This window comes from Balaenoptera musculus, chromosome 6, assembly GCF_009873245.2.
Source record: "Balaenoptera musculus isolate JJ_BM4_2016_0621 chromosome 6, mBalMus1.pri.v3, whole genome shotgun sequence".
Lineage (NCBI taxonomy): Eukaryota > Metazoa > Chordata > Mammalia > Artiodactyla > Balaenopteridae > Balaenoptera > Balaenoptera musculus.
In genome coordinates, this window is record NC_045790.1 from 32,056,219 (window position 1) to 32,075,380 (window position 19,162).

The following is a 19,162-nucleotide window of genomic DNA, read 5'->3' on the forward strand; positions in this document are numbered from 1 at the left end:
GTATGTGAATGACTTTTCCCCTTTCCCCCTCTTCTTTTGCTTTAACACTTTACCCTCTAACATTCCATAAAATATATTTGTATCATGTTTATTACTTTTTGTATTGACAGTCCTCTCCCCTCCTTCTGCAGAAGAATATAAGCTGCAAAAGGGAAGAGTTTTTTTTGTTTGTTTGTTTGTTTTTTAACTGATGGGTCTTAAGTGCCTGAAACAGTGCTTGGCACAAAACAAACACTCTAAATATCTGTTGAATTAGTGAATAACAATTTAGCTGTTCTGTTTCCTTTAATAGATTTTGGATGATTTTAATGTCTCTATACTTTTCTAAAATTTCTCATATTTGTTATATATAGGCACTATTTTTATAATAGAAAAAGTAAAATAAGTGTAATGAATTTTGTGCTGGTTAAACATTTTATCTTTTATTAGCAAAATTAAAATATACCCTGTTTTATCCACATTTAAAATTTTCAAATGTTAGGTTTCTGAATCAGCATATAAAATGAATATGATCTTAGGTTTGTTAATACGTGTAAATATTTACATATAAAAGATTAAACTTATTTTTTATTTTCAAAGGACTATGATTTAATCTCCAGAGAACCAAAAGCTTTTGTATTTGAGGGAAAAGTGCGTGGCCCTATTGTTGTTCCCACGGCAGGAGAGGAAGCATCTGGGAATTCCGGCAATTTAAGAAAAGGAGTTGTAATGAAGGTGACTGTGTCTCCTAAAGGAGATGAAGATAATAAGAAACCAGCCTGTGCGGTTCTGGCAAAAGAAGACATTAAAGATAATGACAGAACATTACAACAGCAGCTAGGTGATCAGAACAGAACTATTTCATCGGGCCATGGCTTAAACAATGATATTGTGAAGGCCTTGGACCGAATTACATTGCAGAATATTCCTTCTCAAACAGCCCCGGGTTTTACTGCAGGAACGAAGAAGGACTGCAGTCTCCCTGTCACTGCCCTGACGTGCGCTAACGCATGTTCACACGTGGCTACTTGTGGGAATGTTCTGTTTGAGGGAAGAACTGTTCAGCTAGGCAAGCTTTGCTGTACTGGAGTCGAGACTGAGGATGATGAAGACACTGAGTCTACTGCATCAGTGGAACAAGCATTAGTTGAAGTTCCTGATGGACCAACACTCCACGACTCAGATCTTTATATTGAGATTGTGAAAAGTACAAAGTCTGTCCCAGAATATTCAGAGGTGGCTTATCCTGATTATTTTGGTCACATTCCTCCTCCATTCAAAGAGCCTATTTTGGAAAGGCCTTACGGTGTACAAAGGTGAGTTGCAGATTTCCTCTTCCTCGTAAACAAGACCATTGTCAAAATATGGAGCATGCTGCAAAAAACTGCTTTGGGTATTTAGGAAGAAAATTACTCTGAATTAAAGTTAGTGTCGGCAGAGCCCCCTCACCTGCGTGCTTGTATCCCTCACAAGCATCCTGTAGTAATAAATCTACTTCTTGCCTATCAAAAGAAAAAAAATAAAGTTAGTGTCATTTTTTATCCTGCTTTGGAAATTTTGCATTGTTTTGAAATTGTCTGTATGGGTTTACTTTATTTTCTAAGTTTATTACCTATTCAAATGAAGCCAGCATAATAAACCTGACCACTGTACAATTTAGAAATTTTCTATTTAGAATGATTCTGAAAATATAAAAAGATTATTTAGTAATCTTTGAAAAAATATTATATTAGTAATATATATTAATTTAGTAATTTGATTATTATTTGAATTTGATTTAGGTATATAATCTAAAAATAGCAATATGGACAGCATTATTTTGTTGTAAAATTTGGAATTGGAAATATACAATATAAAAATTTGGGATTCATAGAACCGAACTTATTAAATATTGCCAATTAATTTAAAAAATTATGGTTAGTATTAACTGTTGCCAACTAGTGAATATTGGGCACGTAAATACATTTTTGGTGCGACTTGACTATTTTCAGAGATTATGATTAAGGGTTTGTGATGGTGGCTTACCAGTACTTAAGAACATTTATATGTTCTTGCTATGAGTATGGTATGTAATGATGAAGGAAGACATTACTGTGCATATTTGATCCTCCTTAGACTATGAGCTCCTTTAAGGCAACACCTGTGTCTTATTTATTTTTTATATTTAGTATATAATATAATTAATCATTTTTACTTGGCAACTTAGTATATGTTTAACGCTACCAATTGACTCCTTGATCCATAGGTGTGGAATCACATACAACATAGCATCAGAACAAGGGACTGACTTTGCTGGGACGTGGGACGGGTGGGTGGGTGGGGGGACCTTTGCCTTGTCATCCATTGGTTGTATCACAGACTGCATCATCCAGAGGCGACGGGCCTCTTGGAGTGCTGGAGTGGCCTTCAGAAGGCACAGATGAAGCTCCAACTCAGAGGAAATACTCTGCAAGGATGGGCTGCAGTCTTTCAGGATGCAGTATAGGCACTAAGTTAGAAACTTCCATTTGCTTCTGTATCCCCAGTAGAAAGACTAATGGGTCTGGGAAGCAGAAGGTGGAAACAGAAACAGTCCTACTTACTGTAGCTCACAGCGTCCCGCTAGGGAACTTTGTGCAAGCGTGTGTCCCTGCACCTCTGAGCTCTGCAGCGTTAGTAGTCCTAGTCTCAAAGTGGGTGTAGTCTTTCCACAGGGGACATAGCAAGGGTACAGTTTGACTGCAAGCTGTGGTTGCCAATGATTTACCTTAGTCTCTTGTGTCTAGGACCAGCAGACAGGACCCAGATCAGCTAAAGGAGGTAGGATTGCTTCTACACAACGGCAGCAGGTTGACTATGGGTGGCACTCAAGTGATCCACTAACTTTAAGTGTGAGTGGACACATCACGGCCACCCTGGAATGAGGATGATATGATTGCCAGGGTCTCAGACACCTAAGGAATGTTTGGGTCACTTAATCACATCAGCTGCCAAGACCTGCAGAGGTGTGATAGCTGAGGCAGAGGGGAATTTTGATAGATATCGGAGGATGGAGATGAGTTGCAGCCCTGAATAATTGCAGTGATGGATGGGGACAGCGTTTGTTCTGCTCATGTTTTTCTTTTAAGTGTCTCCTTAGTAGAGGCCCACAGGAACTGTGGAGCAGCTGCTCTCCAAAGATGGGTGGAGAAGTGGATCCATGCAGCACAAGGGTGGGCTGTGGCAGCCATGGCAATGAGTTTCTCATCTCTCCCTTCCTGAGAGAACCTGCTGTGAGGCTTGTAGTTGCCCCCAGCCTTCAGCCACTGTATTTTGGAGATCTCTTGCAGCATTATTGCTGAGACCATGTCCTCTCTGCATTGCTTCAGCCATCGGCTGACCATGATGGTGGTACTAGAGCTGAGCCATTCCTGAGCAATGCGGGGATCTGATCATAGGCAGTCTTTGCTCTGTGGCTTCTTGTTGGCATGGTCGAGACTTTTGCAGAGCTGCACTGCAGTGTGAGGCTCTCCTACTCAGTGTTCTCTCTCTTCCCAGGGGTAAAATCTGCTTTTAGGACAGACCTGAAGGCCTTTCACGCCTACCTACTGCTCTCTCTCACCTTTGTTTTTCACACCTGTTTCCCCTAATAGATCTCTTGCACAGTTGGCTGCAAGAGACTGTGATTGTGTCTGGCATTTGCTTTTTGAAGGACCTGAACTCACATGACTGGCATGAGTCACAATCAGTCAGCAGCTAGATTTTTCTCCTTTTCAGCATCACTGCTTAGCCTCTCTATCTCCTGAAAGTCAAAGATGTCATCTTGACTACAGAAGGCACTTCCTGAACTTTAAGTGTTCTTTAAATGCTGAGAGCAAGTTTCCTCATTAAATTGCCTCAGTCTGAAAGTTTTAATTTTCCTTATTAGCCTATAATATCTGAAGTAAGATTAGAAGGAAGGAAGATTGTGGAATTGGGCTATAACTATTATATAGGTCTCTGATTCTCAGCCTTAATTTAACTACCAAGGATCCTTCTTATTTCCCCTCATGGACTTTGTTATGAAAGCTTTTCTCAGTCAAGACTCTTATTTAAGTATTTTACCCATTTGTGCTAATAAAAGACATAAATTCCTGCTAAGCAGAGCCTCTGATTAACATTAGATCACCTTTTCAGTTGCTACATTTATTGATATTGATAAGTAAAGAAACTTGTTTTAATTAAGTGTTGCTGTACTGCAAATGAATGTATCATGGCCACGAATTGTTGTTATACCTACTCTGTGGGTTCTCAAAATGTCTGTGCTGCAGGTGGGGAGCTACACCCTCAACTCTGGTGGCCTCTGTCCTCTCTGAGCAGCTTTTTTTACTGTTGGGCTTTGTCATTGCCTGGCTGGGTCTTTAAGAGAGGATTATTCCACCCATAGTCCCATAGTCTACTTGCTGTCTCCGCAGGACTATGCCTTTCTTGGTAGAGGAGAAGTTTATACAGACTGGAATTACTGTGGCTCTTCTCAATCCTCCCCTCTTTCTTCATATTTATGGTGAATTCTTTCACCTCATTCCTGAAACACAGACATTGCAATTGCTTTACGCATCTAATCAACAGATTAGAAGTTCGACCTCTTGAGTATATTAGGCCACCTTCAGATTTTTTTCCTGAAGTAATTGACTTTTTCTATTGCCTCTCTACACAGGGAAATGTACCACGGAGTTTGTATGTTATTCAAACCAAAGCTTTAAGATATAATTTTGAAACTAAACAGCATGATAAATGATAAAAAGGTCACTCAGAGTTGGGATATGTGTTTTAAAGGTGGGTGTGTTGGTGCAAGTTTAAGTGCAAAGGAGATGGAGCTCAAGGAAGTGAAAACACAGAAAACCCAATGATTTACAACCCGGTTTCCTGCATCCACTCTGGAAAATTTACAATTTACCCTAAAACACCTTGGGGGGTTAGATGATCCATTTCTCCTGGAAGTTTCAACGATTTCTTACCCCACTGATTTTCATCACCTTGATGAAAATATTTTTTTGCTTTCTGATTTGTTGCAGCAGAAATAAGTCAGAAATTATGAAGTAATCTAACCTTTGCTAGTCTCTTTTGCTGCATCATTATATATTTTGTGTGACTGTGAGTGTTGCAAAGAACACCTTTCATCTTATTTGTCATAATTTCCATTTTCATATCATTTGTCAAAATTTCCATGGGTGTCAGATATTTGATGTGAGGCAAGAATATAACTCTATGTCAATGAAACCAAACATTATGATTCTGTTTATTTAGATGTGTAGGACTTCCCCCGGTAATGTTAATTGCTTTAGATATAACTAATGCAAAAAGTATATACTTAAAATATTTCTGAATTATCAATACATACTAGGCAGCAGTACTCTCATATTTGAGGGTTGTTACTTTTTTTCTCCTTATTTTATGTACTCTGCAAATATTTGTCAAGTATTTATGTGGAATTTGTGGTGGGCAGTGTCATCCCGATGCAGCGAGATGCAATGTGTCAAAGCTTCTTTTCTCCCATCATTTTTGAATAACGGGTAGAAAACTTCAGAATTATTTGTTCCTTCAGGTGACATTAATTTGAGACTGCAAGAACAAATGCCTGTAGCGGCAATACTTGGACAATTGGACTTGACTTGAGAGTGCCGAGACCATGTGGCGTGGTGAGGCGTTTTGGCGGGTCAGGATACTCTGAAAAGCAAGTCGAAACACATGGATTCTAGACTGGGCTCTCCCACTGACTTTGTGTGTGTATATTTGAGCAAATAACTTTATTTCTCCAGATACCAATTTTCTTAACTAAAAGCAGATCACTGTTTTTGAAACTGTGGGTTGATGTCCATTAGTAGTCAGTATTGAAAGAGAAAATAACAGTGTGTCACATCTAGTGCAGCCAGGTATCGTTTTATAAACTTTTTTTTTCAGCTGTGTGTGTGTGTGTGCGCTTGCGTGCGTGTGTGTGTATGTAGGGCTGTGATTTTTTTAATGTTTTTCTTGAAGGTCACGATCAAGAAAGTTTGATAATTCATCTAGATGAGGGATAGCAAACGATGGCCCACAAGTCAAATACAGCTTACTGCCTATTTATGTTCAGCCCACCAGCGAAGAATGGTTTTTATATGTTTAAATGGCTCAAAAAAATCCAAAGAAAAATAATATTTTGTAACACATTAAAATTATACGAAATTCATATTTGTGTCCATAAATAAAGTTTTATTGGAACACAGCCAGTCCCATTTGTTTATGTACTATCTATGGCTGTTTTTTCACCACAGTGACAAGGTTAAATAGTAGTGACAGAGACCATGTGCCTTGCAAAGCCTAAAATATTTACTGTCTGACCCTATATAGGAAAAGTTTGCTGACCCCTGTAGCTAGGTAGTCTGAAGGCTTTATGGTTCTGTATTTGTAATAAAATATCAAATATGGGCCAGGTAATACGTATTACTAAAATACTCAGAAGTGCTTCCTTTTTTTTGAAATACATTGAGGATATTGATTCTAGTTTGTTTATCTTATTTGCCTCATCTGCTGAAACTTATTTTTTGAGCAAATGATAAACATTTTGTAAATGTCAACTTTTAGCTCAATCCCTATCTGAGTGCAGTAACATTGTAAATGACTGATGTCAGAATTAATGAGGATTTACTATTTTATCATTTTCAGAAAAGGAAGCATTAGATTCCTTAAAATTATTCAGTGAAAATATCTTTTTGTCATTTTGAATTTCTACTTTATGATAATCTTTCTTGTATGTAATCACTGATCTTTTTAAAAGAAAGTACAATAAATGAATAAAATTTCATTAAAAATCTCTTCACCTCATTTGGAAGGGGAAAAATCCATTATAAGATTCATATCTCAATGTGGATAATGCACTGACATTTAAAAAAAATTATTGTAAATACATAATGATGATTACTTGAAATCCATATTTTTGGTTTAAGTTGGATCAAAAATTAAAATGAAGCATCTCAATTTAAAGCGTGCTTAGCATTTTTTGGTGTATTTTCCTTGTTTTCATATTACATAAAATTAGCATTTTGATTTTCTTCACATTGTTTTTCTGTATGTTTTAGAAAAATTGCCTAGCTGTATTTTATAATAATAGATGTTATAAAATATAATTCATGTTACCTTGTTTTAAAAAAGCATTTAAGGTATTTTACAAAAATACTTTCAGCAAAATAAAATGAAAAAAATGGCAAAGAAACGTGGTGACTCTTAACCTCAGAAATATGTTCAGCATTTTTTCAAAGTAAGAGACATTTTTTTTTTTTAACTGGAGTATAATTGCTTTACAATGTTATGTTAGTTTCTGCTGTACAACGAAGTGAATCAGCTCTATGTACATATATATCCCCTCCCTCGTGGACCTCCCTCTCCCCATCCCACCATGCAAATTAAAATGTACTGAGATATTTCCCACATATCAAAAATTGGCTAAAATGTGGAAGCTTGACAGTATATTCTATTGATGAGGCTGTGGAGAAACAGGATCTCACATATATTGATGGTGGGATTTTCAATTGTTAATACCTCTTGTGGAGGGCAGTCTGACAGAGTCTATCAAAATTAAATTCCTTTGACACATTAATCCCACATCTGAAAATTTATGATATATATATACGATATATATGTACATATACACAAGTAATTTGCACATCTACGTTCAAAGTTTTTCATTGTAACATTGTTTTGAGATTGGAAGCAACTCAAATGCCCATCGATCAGAGACTAGTTAAATAAATTATGGTATATCCATTCTATGAATACTTTGCAATGATTAAAAAACAAAAAGATCTCTGTACACCAATAGAAAGAGCTACAAGATGTATTATTAAATAAAATAATCAAGGTGCTTGTGGAAGGAAAGTAATAAAAGTAGTTAACTGGATAAATGAACAGTGTGGGTTGTGTTGAAAGTGAGAGTCTTCATTTTATACTTTTATGTAATATTTGATTTTTGTACCAGGTCAATATATTACCTGTTGAGAAATTTAAAATTAAAAAAGTAGGTGAAGGAATTGTGGCAAAAGCAAAATAAGGAAAGCAAAACCTTGGATTTCTTTATATCACATTTAGAATGGTTCAGGTACTTCTGGAATGGAGATAATAGAAGTATTAGTAGGAGTAACACTAGCAGAAAACTTTTATATTGGGTGGTTTTTATGAGCCAGACACAGAAATAAGTAAAAAGCACTTTGTATGCAGTGTGTATATGCTTATAAATTATGTCATTTAATGGTATAACAGCTCTATGAGGAAATTGCTATTATTTCTCCTGTTTTATGGAAGACTATGCTGAAGCTTAGGATTCTTGAGGAACTTATCCAAGGTTACACTGCTAGCAAATGGCAGAGCCAAGAGTCAGCCTGGTCTACGTCATGAGCCTGTCCTGTTAGGTATTCATACGTAGTGATCATATATATGTGGTTATACCATACTCGTGAAGAATATCTTCTATGGGTCCTCAGAGAACACTTATGTAATGAACAACATATCTCATAATATCCTGATGGTTGAGTAAATATAGCAATGAGGTGTACTCAATTGTTTCTCATAATGTTGTTCTGTATTGGTTGAAACCTAACAAAAGTACAGTTTTGGTGTTGGCCATATATCATGTGAACTTTTGAGTATTTACTAGACTGAATGGGCTGCAAATTTTTCAGACTGCCTTACACAAATTATTTTCTTCTGAGCCAAGCCTTTGACGATGAATGTCAATAAGTTTAAGGTTATAGTCCCCAAGGGTACCTAGAAAATATTTATTGTTTTGTCTTGACTGGAGAGCCATATCTTTTAATAGGCAGCTGAGGTAAAGTAACGAAGGATTGATACCTTTTATGAAAGCTGTGCTGCTTAACACAAATGTATGAATAAAAGGCTAATTGTCCTCTTTATTAATGAGGTCTGAGGGCAAGGCAAGGTTTCCCTCAGGTATTGGTTTTAGGTCTAATCTAAATTTAATATAAATGGGGAGTTATATCCCCTAAAATGCAGTGTCAGAGGTTGAAAACCAGTGGCCTGTAGGCCATATTCAACTTGCTCATGATTTTAGCTTCACTTGCAGAAGTTTTTGTTTTTGTTTTTTAACTGAATGCCAACATTTAACATTTGAGAGATTCCACATAGAGATCCAAGTTTCTGCTGTTTCTTGGAAAATTGGTATGACATCCTTAACCTCTGTTTCCTACCTGGCAACATTCAGTTGTTTTTAGACAGAGCCTGCGTTCCCCAGTTTTCCACAGGTCTCCTCAGGTTCACCACCTGCTGGCCCTGTAGGTGTCGAGCTTTTTTACCTTGTTTTACATTACAGAACATTGCTGTAGAACTGAGCTATCATATCAGCCTTTTAATACCATTTTCCTTAAGTAAAGCCCCAAACTTTTGTAAGTATTAATTTTTTGCACATTTGTGGTAGATATCAACCTTAAGATTTAATAAATTATTTTGACAAATGGATGTATTTAGTCATTCACCATACTTGAGCACTTGTATTTTTTGGTATGGTACTTATATAAGTGCCATCTCTTTCATTGTTGGAGATCTGGTTGATATAAATTTTGGATTTGTTATTATTATAATTAATAGCTTTTTAAAAGTTTGTTTCTTTAGAAAGAATTTGACTTTTGAAAGTTACGACATTGACTCTAAATCAAGGATTTATATCATAATCCTTTGATACTGGGTTTTTTTCTTGATATACTGCTTTGTGAGTGATGAGTTATTTTTTGTAAAATAAAAATTAAAAATAAATTATGCTTAACTGCGTAACTGCTAGATTAAGAATTTCTATGTAGAAAAGCATAATAGACATTCAACATTTTTTTTTCGAAAACTATTGGCCTTGTAGCTAGTTATTTTCTGTAACTCAGACTTTTAAAATACTGGTTTTTGTCTTGTTATGAATTGATTTTTTTTTTGTACACAAAATATGTGGAGGAGTGATCATTTTTATTTTAAGAAATTTTTTAATCATTTTATACTTTTTTATCCAAAACTTACTTGGGAGATAATAATGAATTTTGGTCAAACTTCTTTTTTATGATTTCAGGACAAAAATTGCCCAAGATATTGAGAGGCTAATACATCAGAGTGATATAATAGATCGAGTGGTATATGACTTAGATAACCCAAAGTAAGTATGCTTTTTGTTTGTTTGTTTTACTTTTATTGGTTTTATTCCTACTGTAAAATTTCAGTGTTCTTTTAGAAGACAAAAAAATATAGTTAACTTCCACCTAGTTAACCCTCACTACGTTTTCATCTTTTAGCAGAGATGTAACGGTAATGTAAATCATGTTTATTTACTTAAATTGAATATATCACAAGCTTTTATTTGATCTTAGGTGGGCTTTTAATGGGTTTAATAAGGGAAAGGTCACAAACTGATGCTCTGTTTTTAAAAACTGAAATTACCTCCACTTAAGAGAGTGGAGATATCACATGAATGCTACAATTTTGTCCTGTAATACTGAGCCTTCATTTCCTTAGGACAACAAATAACCATCCCCTTTAGAAGGAACATATGCTTCCTAACTCTCCACAGTCCCCACTTCTCTCTTTTGTCTCTTACTGCTTACAATCTGCTTCAGTCCTTTAAGTTACTTGCCTGACCTTTGAAGCCATTTGTTTGTGATCCTTGATGTTTTAACATCACTTCCAATTTAGGATTATCACTGGTACCATTGTATTTTATGGCTTAAATATAAGTAAATAAGTGAAAATGAAAAATGATGAAGGTGACTACTATTTATCAAAAAAGAAATTTAATCAGCCTGCACGTGGGTTTTCCCTCTCCCTCAACATTCTAATATTTTGGGGAAGTTTCATATTTCAGTAGTCTCATTTGGAAGAAATAAAACATTTTAAAAAGATTTTTGTTAGGGTAAAGTTATGTCAGAGCTAATGACTGAATTTGCAATAATATTCTCAAAAATGAAAAACAAATCTACCTTATTCATAACTTCTTAGTTATTTCTAAAATTTTTGTGATTAACACTGACTGTAAATGTGGGAACAAATCTCGTAATTATAATTTTTTTGTCTATAAATATTAGCCGAAGTTTGTATTTTGCTTGTGGTGGTTTTGTTCTTTGGTTTAAAAATAATGAGGAGGGTGAGGCAGCAATAATGGTGTATTTTTAATCTGTAGTGTAGTTTTATTTTTTGCTCACTTGTTTAAATGCAATGTATTTTATTATTCTTACTTTAAAATTTCATTTAGTTACACCACTCCAGAAGAAGGAGATATTTTGAAGTTTAACTCCAAATTTGAATCTGGGAATCTGCGCAAAGTAATTCAAATTAGAAAGTAAGTCATTAAAAATTTTCCCATTTTGTATGTACACAGATTATTTTCCTAATTTTCATCAAATTTGTTTATTTTCTGTTTTCAGAAATGAATATGACCTTATCCTGAACTCAGATATAAATAGTAATCATTATCATCAGTGGTTTTACTTTGAAGTCAGTGGAATGCGACCAAGCATTGCTTATAGGTTCAACATCATTAACTGTGAAAAGTCCAACAGTCAATTTAATTATGGTAAGACAACTTTCTTTCCCAATTTAGAGGGCATGCAGGCATTGTAACTGTAGGATAGAAGTTTTTAAAAAATTACTAATGTTTTTTAAAAGTTTCAGTGTTCTTTTGTTTTTTCTAGTTTTCAAAATTCAGATATTTATGCAATATTTGACATAAACTAAGCTTTGCTTTGTTAGTGAAAAGAGTTACCCTTATAAAAGCAAGCCCTTTAAAATGTAATAAGTGAGGTTGATTTCATCCAAATTGAATACAACTATAAAGATTTATTATGTATGCAGCTTAAAATCAAGTTTTTAATAAAGTCTATTCATCCAGAAGAGAATTACATAAAGCAGTCTCTTTTTAACTGTTTATTTTGAATAGATTCATAAAAAGTTAAAGTATTGTAGAAGTTGCAGAAAGGTTCCATGTTCTCTTCACCAGATTTCCTCTCATGGTTACATCTTACATAGCTGTACTGGAATACCAAAGCCAGGGTTTCAAATACTAGTGCTATAGGTAGATGGCATTTTTACTAGCCATATTTATTTATTCACTTTTATAAAATAGTACTTACTACTTTAAGCTTCATTAAAATATTTTAATTTTTACACTTAAAAGCACACATTTTGGAGCGATGCTTCTCTATTAAAAAAAAAACTATACTTCTGTGTGATAAATAATTTCTTCCTTTAGTGTCATTTTAAATTGAAAATGAATAAAATTCTGTAAAACTAAATCAAAACAATGAGACAGATGGCTGCTTTAGTTTTTAAGTTTCTCCTGCCCTTTGGGTATTTTTGTAGGTATATCATCCTTTCCAAACCCACTTTGTGGAGAATTTGGAAAACACAGTGTTGTTAAGAAAATTAAAACCATCAACAGTACATCATCCAGAGAAACTTATTTTATTTGTTTATTTTGTATAAATTTATTTAATTAATTTATTTATTTATGGCTGCGTTGGGTCTTGTTGCGGTGAGCAGGGGCTACTCTTCGTTGTGCACGGGCTTCTTATTGCGGTGGCTTCTCTTGTTGCAGAGCACGGGCTCTAGGTGCACGGGCTTCAGTAGTTGTGGCACGTGGGCTCTGGAGTGCTGGCTCAGTAGTTGTGACACACAGACTTAGGTTGCTCCATGGCATGTGGGATCTTCCTGGACCAGGGCTGGAACCCATGTCCCCTGCATTGGCAGGCGGATTCTTAACCACTGCGCCACCAGGGAAGCCCGAGAAACTTATTTTAATGTTTGTTGTTTCTTTCCAGCTTTTAAAATAATGCAGTATGTGATTTCTCCATACATATAGTTATGTATTTATTTAAAAAAATAAATGCTCACAACCCACACAGTTTCATAGTCTATATTTTAACCAAACATTATATTTATATTGTCAGTATTTTTCTGGTTATTAAATATCCATCTGAAGCAGAGTTTAATGGACATCCTATGGAAGTTCTGTAACTCATTTATCCAAACTTTCTTTTGTTGGACTTGCTTTTTTTTTCCTTCCAGTTTTATTGAGATATAACCGACCCTACAGCACTGTATAACTTTAAAGTGTACAGGATTATGATTTGACTTATATCATGAAATGATTACAATGTTTAGTGAACTTATTACAACTTAAGTTGTTTCTAATTATTTTCTATTTTAAATACTACTGAGATAAACATTATTGTACTAAATATTTGTGTGTATAATAATTTAGTTACACATTCACAGAAGTGGAATTTCTTTGCCAGCTGTAAATGTGTGGTTTTTTTTTTTTTCTGATTAGGAACAGTGGATCTTATGGGATCCACTGTCTGAATTAGGGAATTTGGTAAAGAAAATACACTTTAGAGAAGAATCTCTAGGAAGCAAAGAGAAGAAAAAAATCCGCTGTTTAGCATTTTGTTAGCCATCCTTAACCTTATTCACATTCACATAATTTTAAAAGTAAATTTTACCCTTTTATAGATTTGGGATCACAATATGAAAACTCATTTGTAAACTATATTTTTAAACTACACAATATATTGTAAAAACATTTCCCCATGCCATTACATATTTTCAGCAACATTATTACTGATGTTTGTATAGTATTCTATTGAGTAATGTACAATAATTATTTAAATGATAACAGATTGACGAGAATTTGTCTTTTTCAACATTTCAAAATTACGAGCTGTGTTGCAATAGATATCCTTAATTATTTTTTTGTGTGTATGTTTCTGCTTATTGCTTTGCCATAAATTCCTCCAAGTAGAATTTCTCAAAGGAAATGAACTTACGTTGGTGAAGACTAGGGAAAATGGGTCCTTACAGTGTTGGTGGGAGTGTTGAATCAGTTCAGCTTCTTTGAAGTGCATTTGATAGTATGATTTTAGTGTTTATATTTAACTTCATCCATGCAGGATTTTTGGTATATTCTGTGAATTGGGATCTAACGTAATCCTATCGTTTGTAGTTAAGCAGCTTTAGCTGAACTAATTCTTTCTCAAAAGAGTTTTAAACTATTGTTGATGAATTCATTGAGGTGTCAGACGTTTACATTTGTAACTCATTTGCAACTCTATCCCTGACCCATTAGTAAAAACAGGATGGGGAACACCACTCAGAAGACGTTGTACATTGTTGCCCTGTTATAATTGTTATAGAAAACGGTCAGTTTAGAAAAAAACAGATTAGAAACTGGTTTAAGGTATCACACTATTGCTTACTCATAATTTCTGACTTTCTGTTTTTTTTAAAAATTAATTTATTTAATTTTGGCTGTGTTGGGTCTTCGTTTCTGTGCGAAGGCTTTCTCTAGTTGCGGCGAGCGGGGGCCACTCTTCATCGCGGTGCGCGGGCCTCTCACTGTCGCGGCCTCTCTTGTTGCGGAGCACAGGCTCCAGATGCGCAGGCTCAGTAGTTGTGGCTCACGGGCCCAGTTGCTCCTCGGCTGTGGGCTCTTCCCAGACCAGGGCTCGAACCCGTGTCCCCTGCATTGGCAGGCAGATTCTCAACCACTGCGCCACCAATTTGGGTTGAATTATTCTGACCTGTTAGCCATACTGTGTATCCCTTTTGGTTTGAAACTCCACAACTCTCGCAAGCTGTGGCCTTCACGATATACTAGCATTTGTTTGGGGGCTGTGTGTTGCTCTAGCATCACTTGATTTTAATTATTCTGACCTTTCAGTCTTGTGTAACATCATTGTTGCTTTAGAACCATTTTGTTTTTTAAATTATTTTGACTTTATAATATAGTTTAACATCCTGTAGTCTTTTTCAAAAACAATTTAACAACTTTTTCTAACTTTATTTTTCCTGAATAGTTTATTCTGAATATCATTCTGAGTAATTTTATCAAGTGGCCCAAATTTCCATTGCATTAAACTTATAGAATAATGTGGGAGAAATCGGATTTCTTATATTGTATTCGATCTTGCCACATAGGAACATGGTGTATTTGTTTACTCAAGTTTTTTATGTTCTCACCTAAATTTTTTAGTTTTCTTTTTGTAAGTTCCATATATTTAAGTATACCTTCATTCTTAAGTATTTTATGTATTTCTTTTTTCTGTTGTGAAAGAGTACTTCTCCCTATTTTCAAGCTTGTTATTATTTATAATTAAGAAAGCTAAGGATTCTTATATGTTTACTTGAAAATCAGACTCCTTAGTTTCTTATTAGTTCTCATAGTTTCTCAGTTGATATTTTGAATTTTCTTGGTAGGTCCCTAGAATTTCTCCTTATCCCTAGTTATATTGTATATGTTTCATTGCTTTTGGCTGGAACTTTGAGATTGTTTAAACTAAAAGGAGACTTTGGGCATCCTTGTTTGATTTTGAATTTAATGTGAGTGCTGTTTGTGTGTGTGTGTGTGTGTGTGTGTGTGTGTATTTTTTTTTTTTGTGGCGGTGCCCCTTGGCATGCGAGATCTTAGTTCCCCGACCAGGGATCACACCCGCGCCTCCTGCATTGGGAGCGTGAAGTCTTAACCTGCTGGACCGCCAGGGAAATCCTGCTAGTATTTATGTTATGTATGTTAGCTCGTTTTGGGATACATATTCTTTCTTATACTAAAGAATTGCTATTTTTACCGAGTTTTAAAAAATCAGAAATATTTTATTTCACTTTTTGCATTTATCAGTGTGACCATATATTGCTGTGAGCTGTTAATGTGCTGTATTATAATTATTTAATAATGTTTCTAATAGTAAACCATCCTTGAGTTTCAGAAATTAGTCTGTTTTGCCCTGTGAGTTAATCTTTAATACAAATATTTTGCATTTGTTAGTATTTTGTTTAAAGGTTTTTACATCATTGGTCATAAGTTAGACAAGACAATTTCCTGTTTGGAGGACTGTCTTTTTATAGTTTTGGAAGCAGGCTAATGCTAACATTGAACACTTAAATGAACAGCTTTTATTTCCCTACCCAGTGTTCTGGAGCAGTTTAAATAGCATTTATATGTCTAAAGTAGTCTGATTCTGTGCCCCTTTTTGGGGGGGAGAGGGAGCATCTGGATAACTTCTTCAGTTTTATGTGAGTCCATATAGTCTAGTTTTCTATTTTTTACTGAGGCAGTCTTGATGATTTATTTTTTCTTACACAGGTGACATTTAGATTTTCAGAATTCACTAGCAGAGAGTTGTATGCGATATCTGTAGTATGTGTACTTGCATGTCCCCTTGTTTGCTTTCCTTTTTGTGTGTGTGTGCTTAAAACATAATTTGTTTTATTTTACTGTTTTAAAAACCTGGCTCTTAGTTTTATTCATTATTTCCTTTAAAAGTTTTTTTTTTTTTTAATTTATTAATTTCTCCCTTGTCCTTCCTGCAGGTTGATACTTTTTCTAACTTCTAGTTTATTTGCTTAAATTTATTTAAATTTATTTTTGTTTGATGATCAAGCATTTAGGGTTTTTTTTTTAATTGAGGTATAGTTGATTTACAATATTGTATTAATTTTAGGTGTACAACATATTGATTCAAAATTTTTATAAATTATAATCCATTTATAGTTATTAAAAATATTGGCTCTATTCCCTGTGTTGTACAATATCCTTGATGCTTAATTGTTTTATACATAGTACTTTGTACCTCTTAATCCTCTGCCCCTATCTTGCCCCTCCCACCTCCCCTCTCCCCACTGGTAACCTAGTTTGTTTGTTCACAATATCTGTGATTCTGTTTCTTTTTTGTTATGTTCACTATTTTGTTTTATTTTTTATATTCCACATATACATGATAAAATACAGTATTTGTCTTTCTCTGTCTGGCTTATTTCACTGAGCATAATACCCTCCTGGTCCATCCATGTTGTTGTAAATGGCAAATTTTATTCTTTTTTATGGCTGAGTAGTAGTCCATTTGTGTGTGTGTGTGTGTGTGTGTGTGTGTGTGTGTGTGTGTGTGTGTGTATACACATCTTCTTTATCCATTCATCTGTTCATGGGCAGTTAGGTTGCTTCCATATCTTGGCTATTGTAAATAATATGAACATTGGGGTGCATGCTTATTTTGGGGCTCCCTGTCTGTTTCATTGATCTGTGTATCCATGTTTGTGCCAGTACCATACTGTTTTGATTACTGAAGCTTTGTAGTGTAGTGTGAAGTCAGGGAGCGTGGTACCTCCAGCTCTGTTCTTCTCTTTCAAGATTGTTTTGGCTATTCAGGGTCTTTTATGTTTCCATACAAATTTTAAATTTATTTGTCCTAGTTCTGTGAACAATGCCATTGGTATTTTGATAGGGATTGCATTAAATCTGTAGATTGTGTTGGGTAGTATGGTTATTTTAACAATACTGATTTTTCCAATCCATGAACATGATGTGTCTCTCCATCTGTGTCTTCTTCAGTTTTATCAGTGTCCTTTTGTTTTTCGAGTACAGGTCTTTTACCTCCTTAGGTAGGTTTATTCCTAGGTATTTTATTCTTTTTTGATGCATTGGTGCATGGAATTGTTTCCTTAATTTCTCTTTCTGATAGTTTGTTGTTAGTGTATAGAAATGCAATAGACTTCTATGTATTAATTTTGAATCCTGCAACTTTACTGAATTCATTGAAGAGCTCTAGTCGTTTTTTGGTGGTGTCTTTAGGATTTTCTATATATAATATCATGTCATCTGCAAACAATGACAGTTTTACTTCCTGTTTTCCAATTTGGATTCCTTTTATTACTCTTTGTTATCTGAAAGCTGTGTCTAGGACTTCTAATACTATATTGAATAAAAGTGAGGAGAGTGGGCATCCTTGTCTTGTTTCTGATCTTAGAGGAAATGCTTTCAGCTTTTCATCATTGAGTATGATGTTAGCTGTGGGCTAATAATATATGGCCTTTATTATGTTGAGGTGTGTTCCCTCTGTACCCACTTCCTGTAGAGATTTTATCATAAGTGGATGTTGAAATTTGTCAAAAGCTTTTTGTGCATCTTTTGAGATGATCATATTGTTTTTATTCTTCAATTTGTCAATGTGGTGTATCACATTGATTGATTTGTGGATATTGAACCATCCTTGCATCCCTGCAATAAATCCCACTTGATAATGGTGTACGGTCTCCTTTTAACATATTGTTGGATTCAGTTTGCTAATATTTTGTTGAGGATTATTGAGTCTATGTTCATCAGTGATATTAGCTTGTAATTTTCTTTTCTTGTGATCTCTTTGTCTGATTTTGTTGTCAGGGTGATGCTAGCTTCATAGAATGATTCCTTTAGGAATCATTCCTCAGCAACTTTTTAGAATAGTTTGAGAAGGATAGGTGTTAGCTGTTCTCTAAAGTTTGGTGGAATTCACCTGTGAAGCTATCTGGTCCAGGACTTTTGTTTTCTGGGAGTTTTTAAATTACTGATTCAATTTCATTATGGGTAATTGCTCTGTTTATGTTTTCTATTCCTTCTTGGTTCAGTCTTGGGAGATTGTACATTTCTAGGACTTTGTCCATTTCTTCTAGTTTGTACATTTTATTGGCATATCTCTTATGATTCTTTTTATTTCTGTGGTGTTGCTTATAAATTCTCCTTTTTTATTTCTGATTTTTATTGATTTGGGCCCTCTTTTTTTCTCAATGAGTCTGGCTAAAAGTTTATCAATTTTGTTTATTTTTTCAAAGAACCAGCTTTTAGTTTCACTGATATTTTCTATTGTTTTTATTAGTCTCTATTTTATTAATTCTTGATCTTTATGATTTCTTTCCTTCTACTAACCTTGGGTTTTGTTTGTTCTTTTTCCTTTAGGTGTAAGGTTAGGTTTTTTTTTTTTGGTTTAAAGTTAGGTTGTTTATTTGAGATTTTTCTTGTTTCCTTAGGTAAGCTGTATCGCTTTTAAATTCCCTCTTAGAACTGCTTTTGTTGCATCGTATAGAATTTGGATTTATTGTGTTGTTGTTTTCATTTGTCTCCAGGTTTTTTTTTCTTCAGTGATCCATTGGTTGTTTAGGAGCATATTGTTTAGCCTCCATGCGTTTGTGTTTTTGGCAGGTTTTTTTTTTTTTGTAGTCTCATGGCATTGTGGTCAAAAAAGATGCTTGATATGATTTCAATTTTCTTAAATTTACCGAGGCCTGTTTTGTGGCCTAGCATGTGATCTATCCTGGAGAATGTTCCATATGCACTTGAAAAGAATGTGTTATCTGCTGCTTTTGGACAGAGTGTTCTATATATATCTATTAAGTCCATCTGCTCTAATGTGTCATTTAAGGGCAG

General features: G+C 34.7%; 1 protein-coding gene across 1 annotated transcript in view; it reads left to right on the forward strand.

Moving 5' to 3' along the window:
* AGTPBP1 (ATP/GTP binding protein 1) overlaps window positions 1-19,162 on the forward strand; it is a 180,075-nt gene that overhangs the window by 95,614 nt on the left and 65,299 nt on the right. Inside the window, 4 exon segments of the mRNA XM_036856416.1 lie at window positions 580-1,295; window positions 10,013-10,096; window positions 11,186-11,272; window positions 11,358-11,506. Of these exon segments, the coding sequence (XP_036712311.1) occupies window positions 580-1,295; window positions 10,013-10,096; window positions 11,186-11,272; window positions 11,358-11,506 (1,036 nt within the window).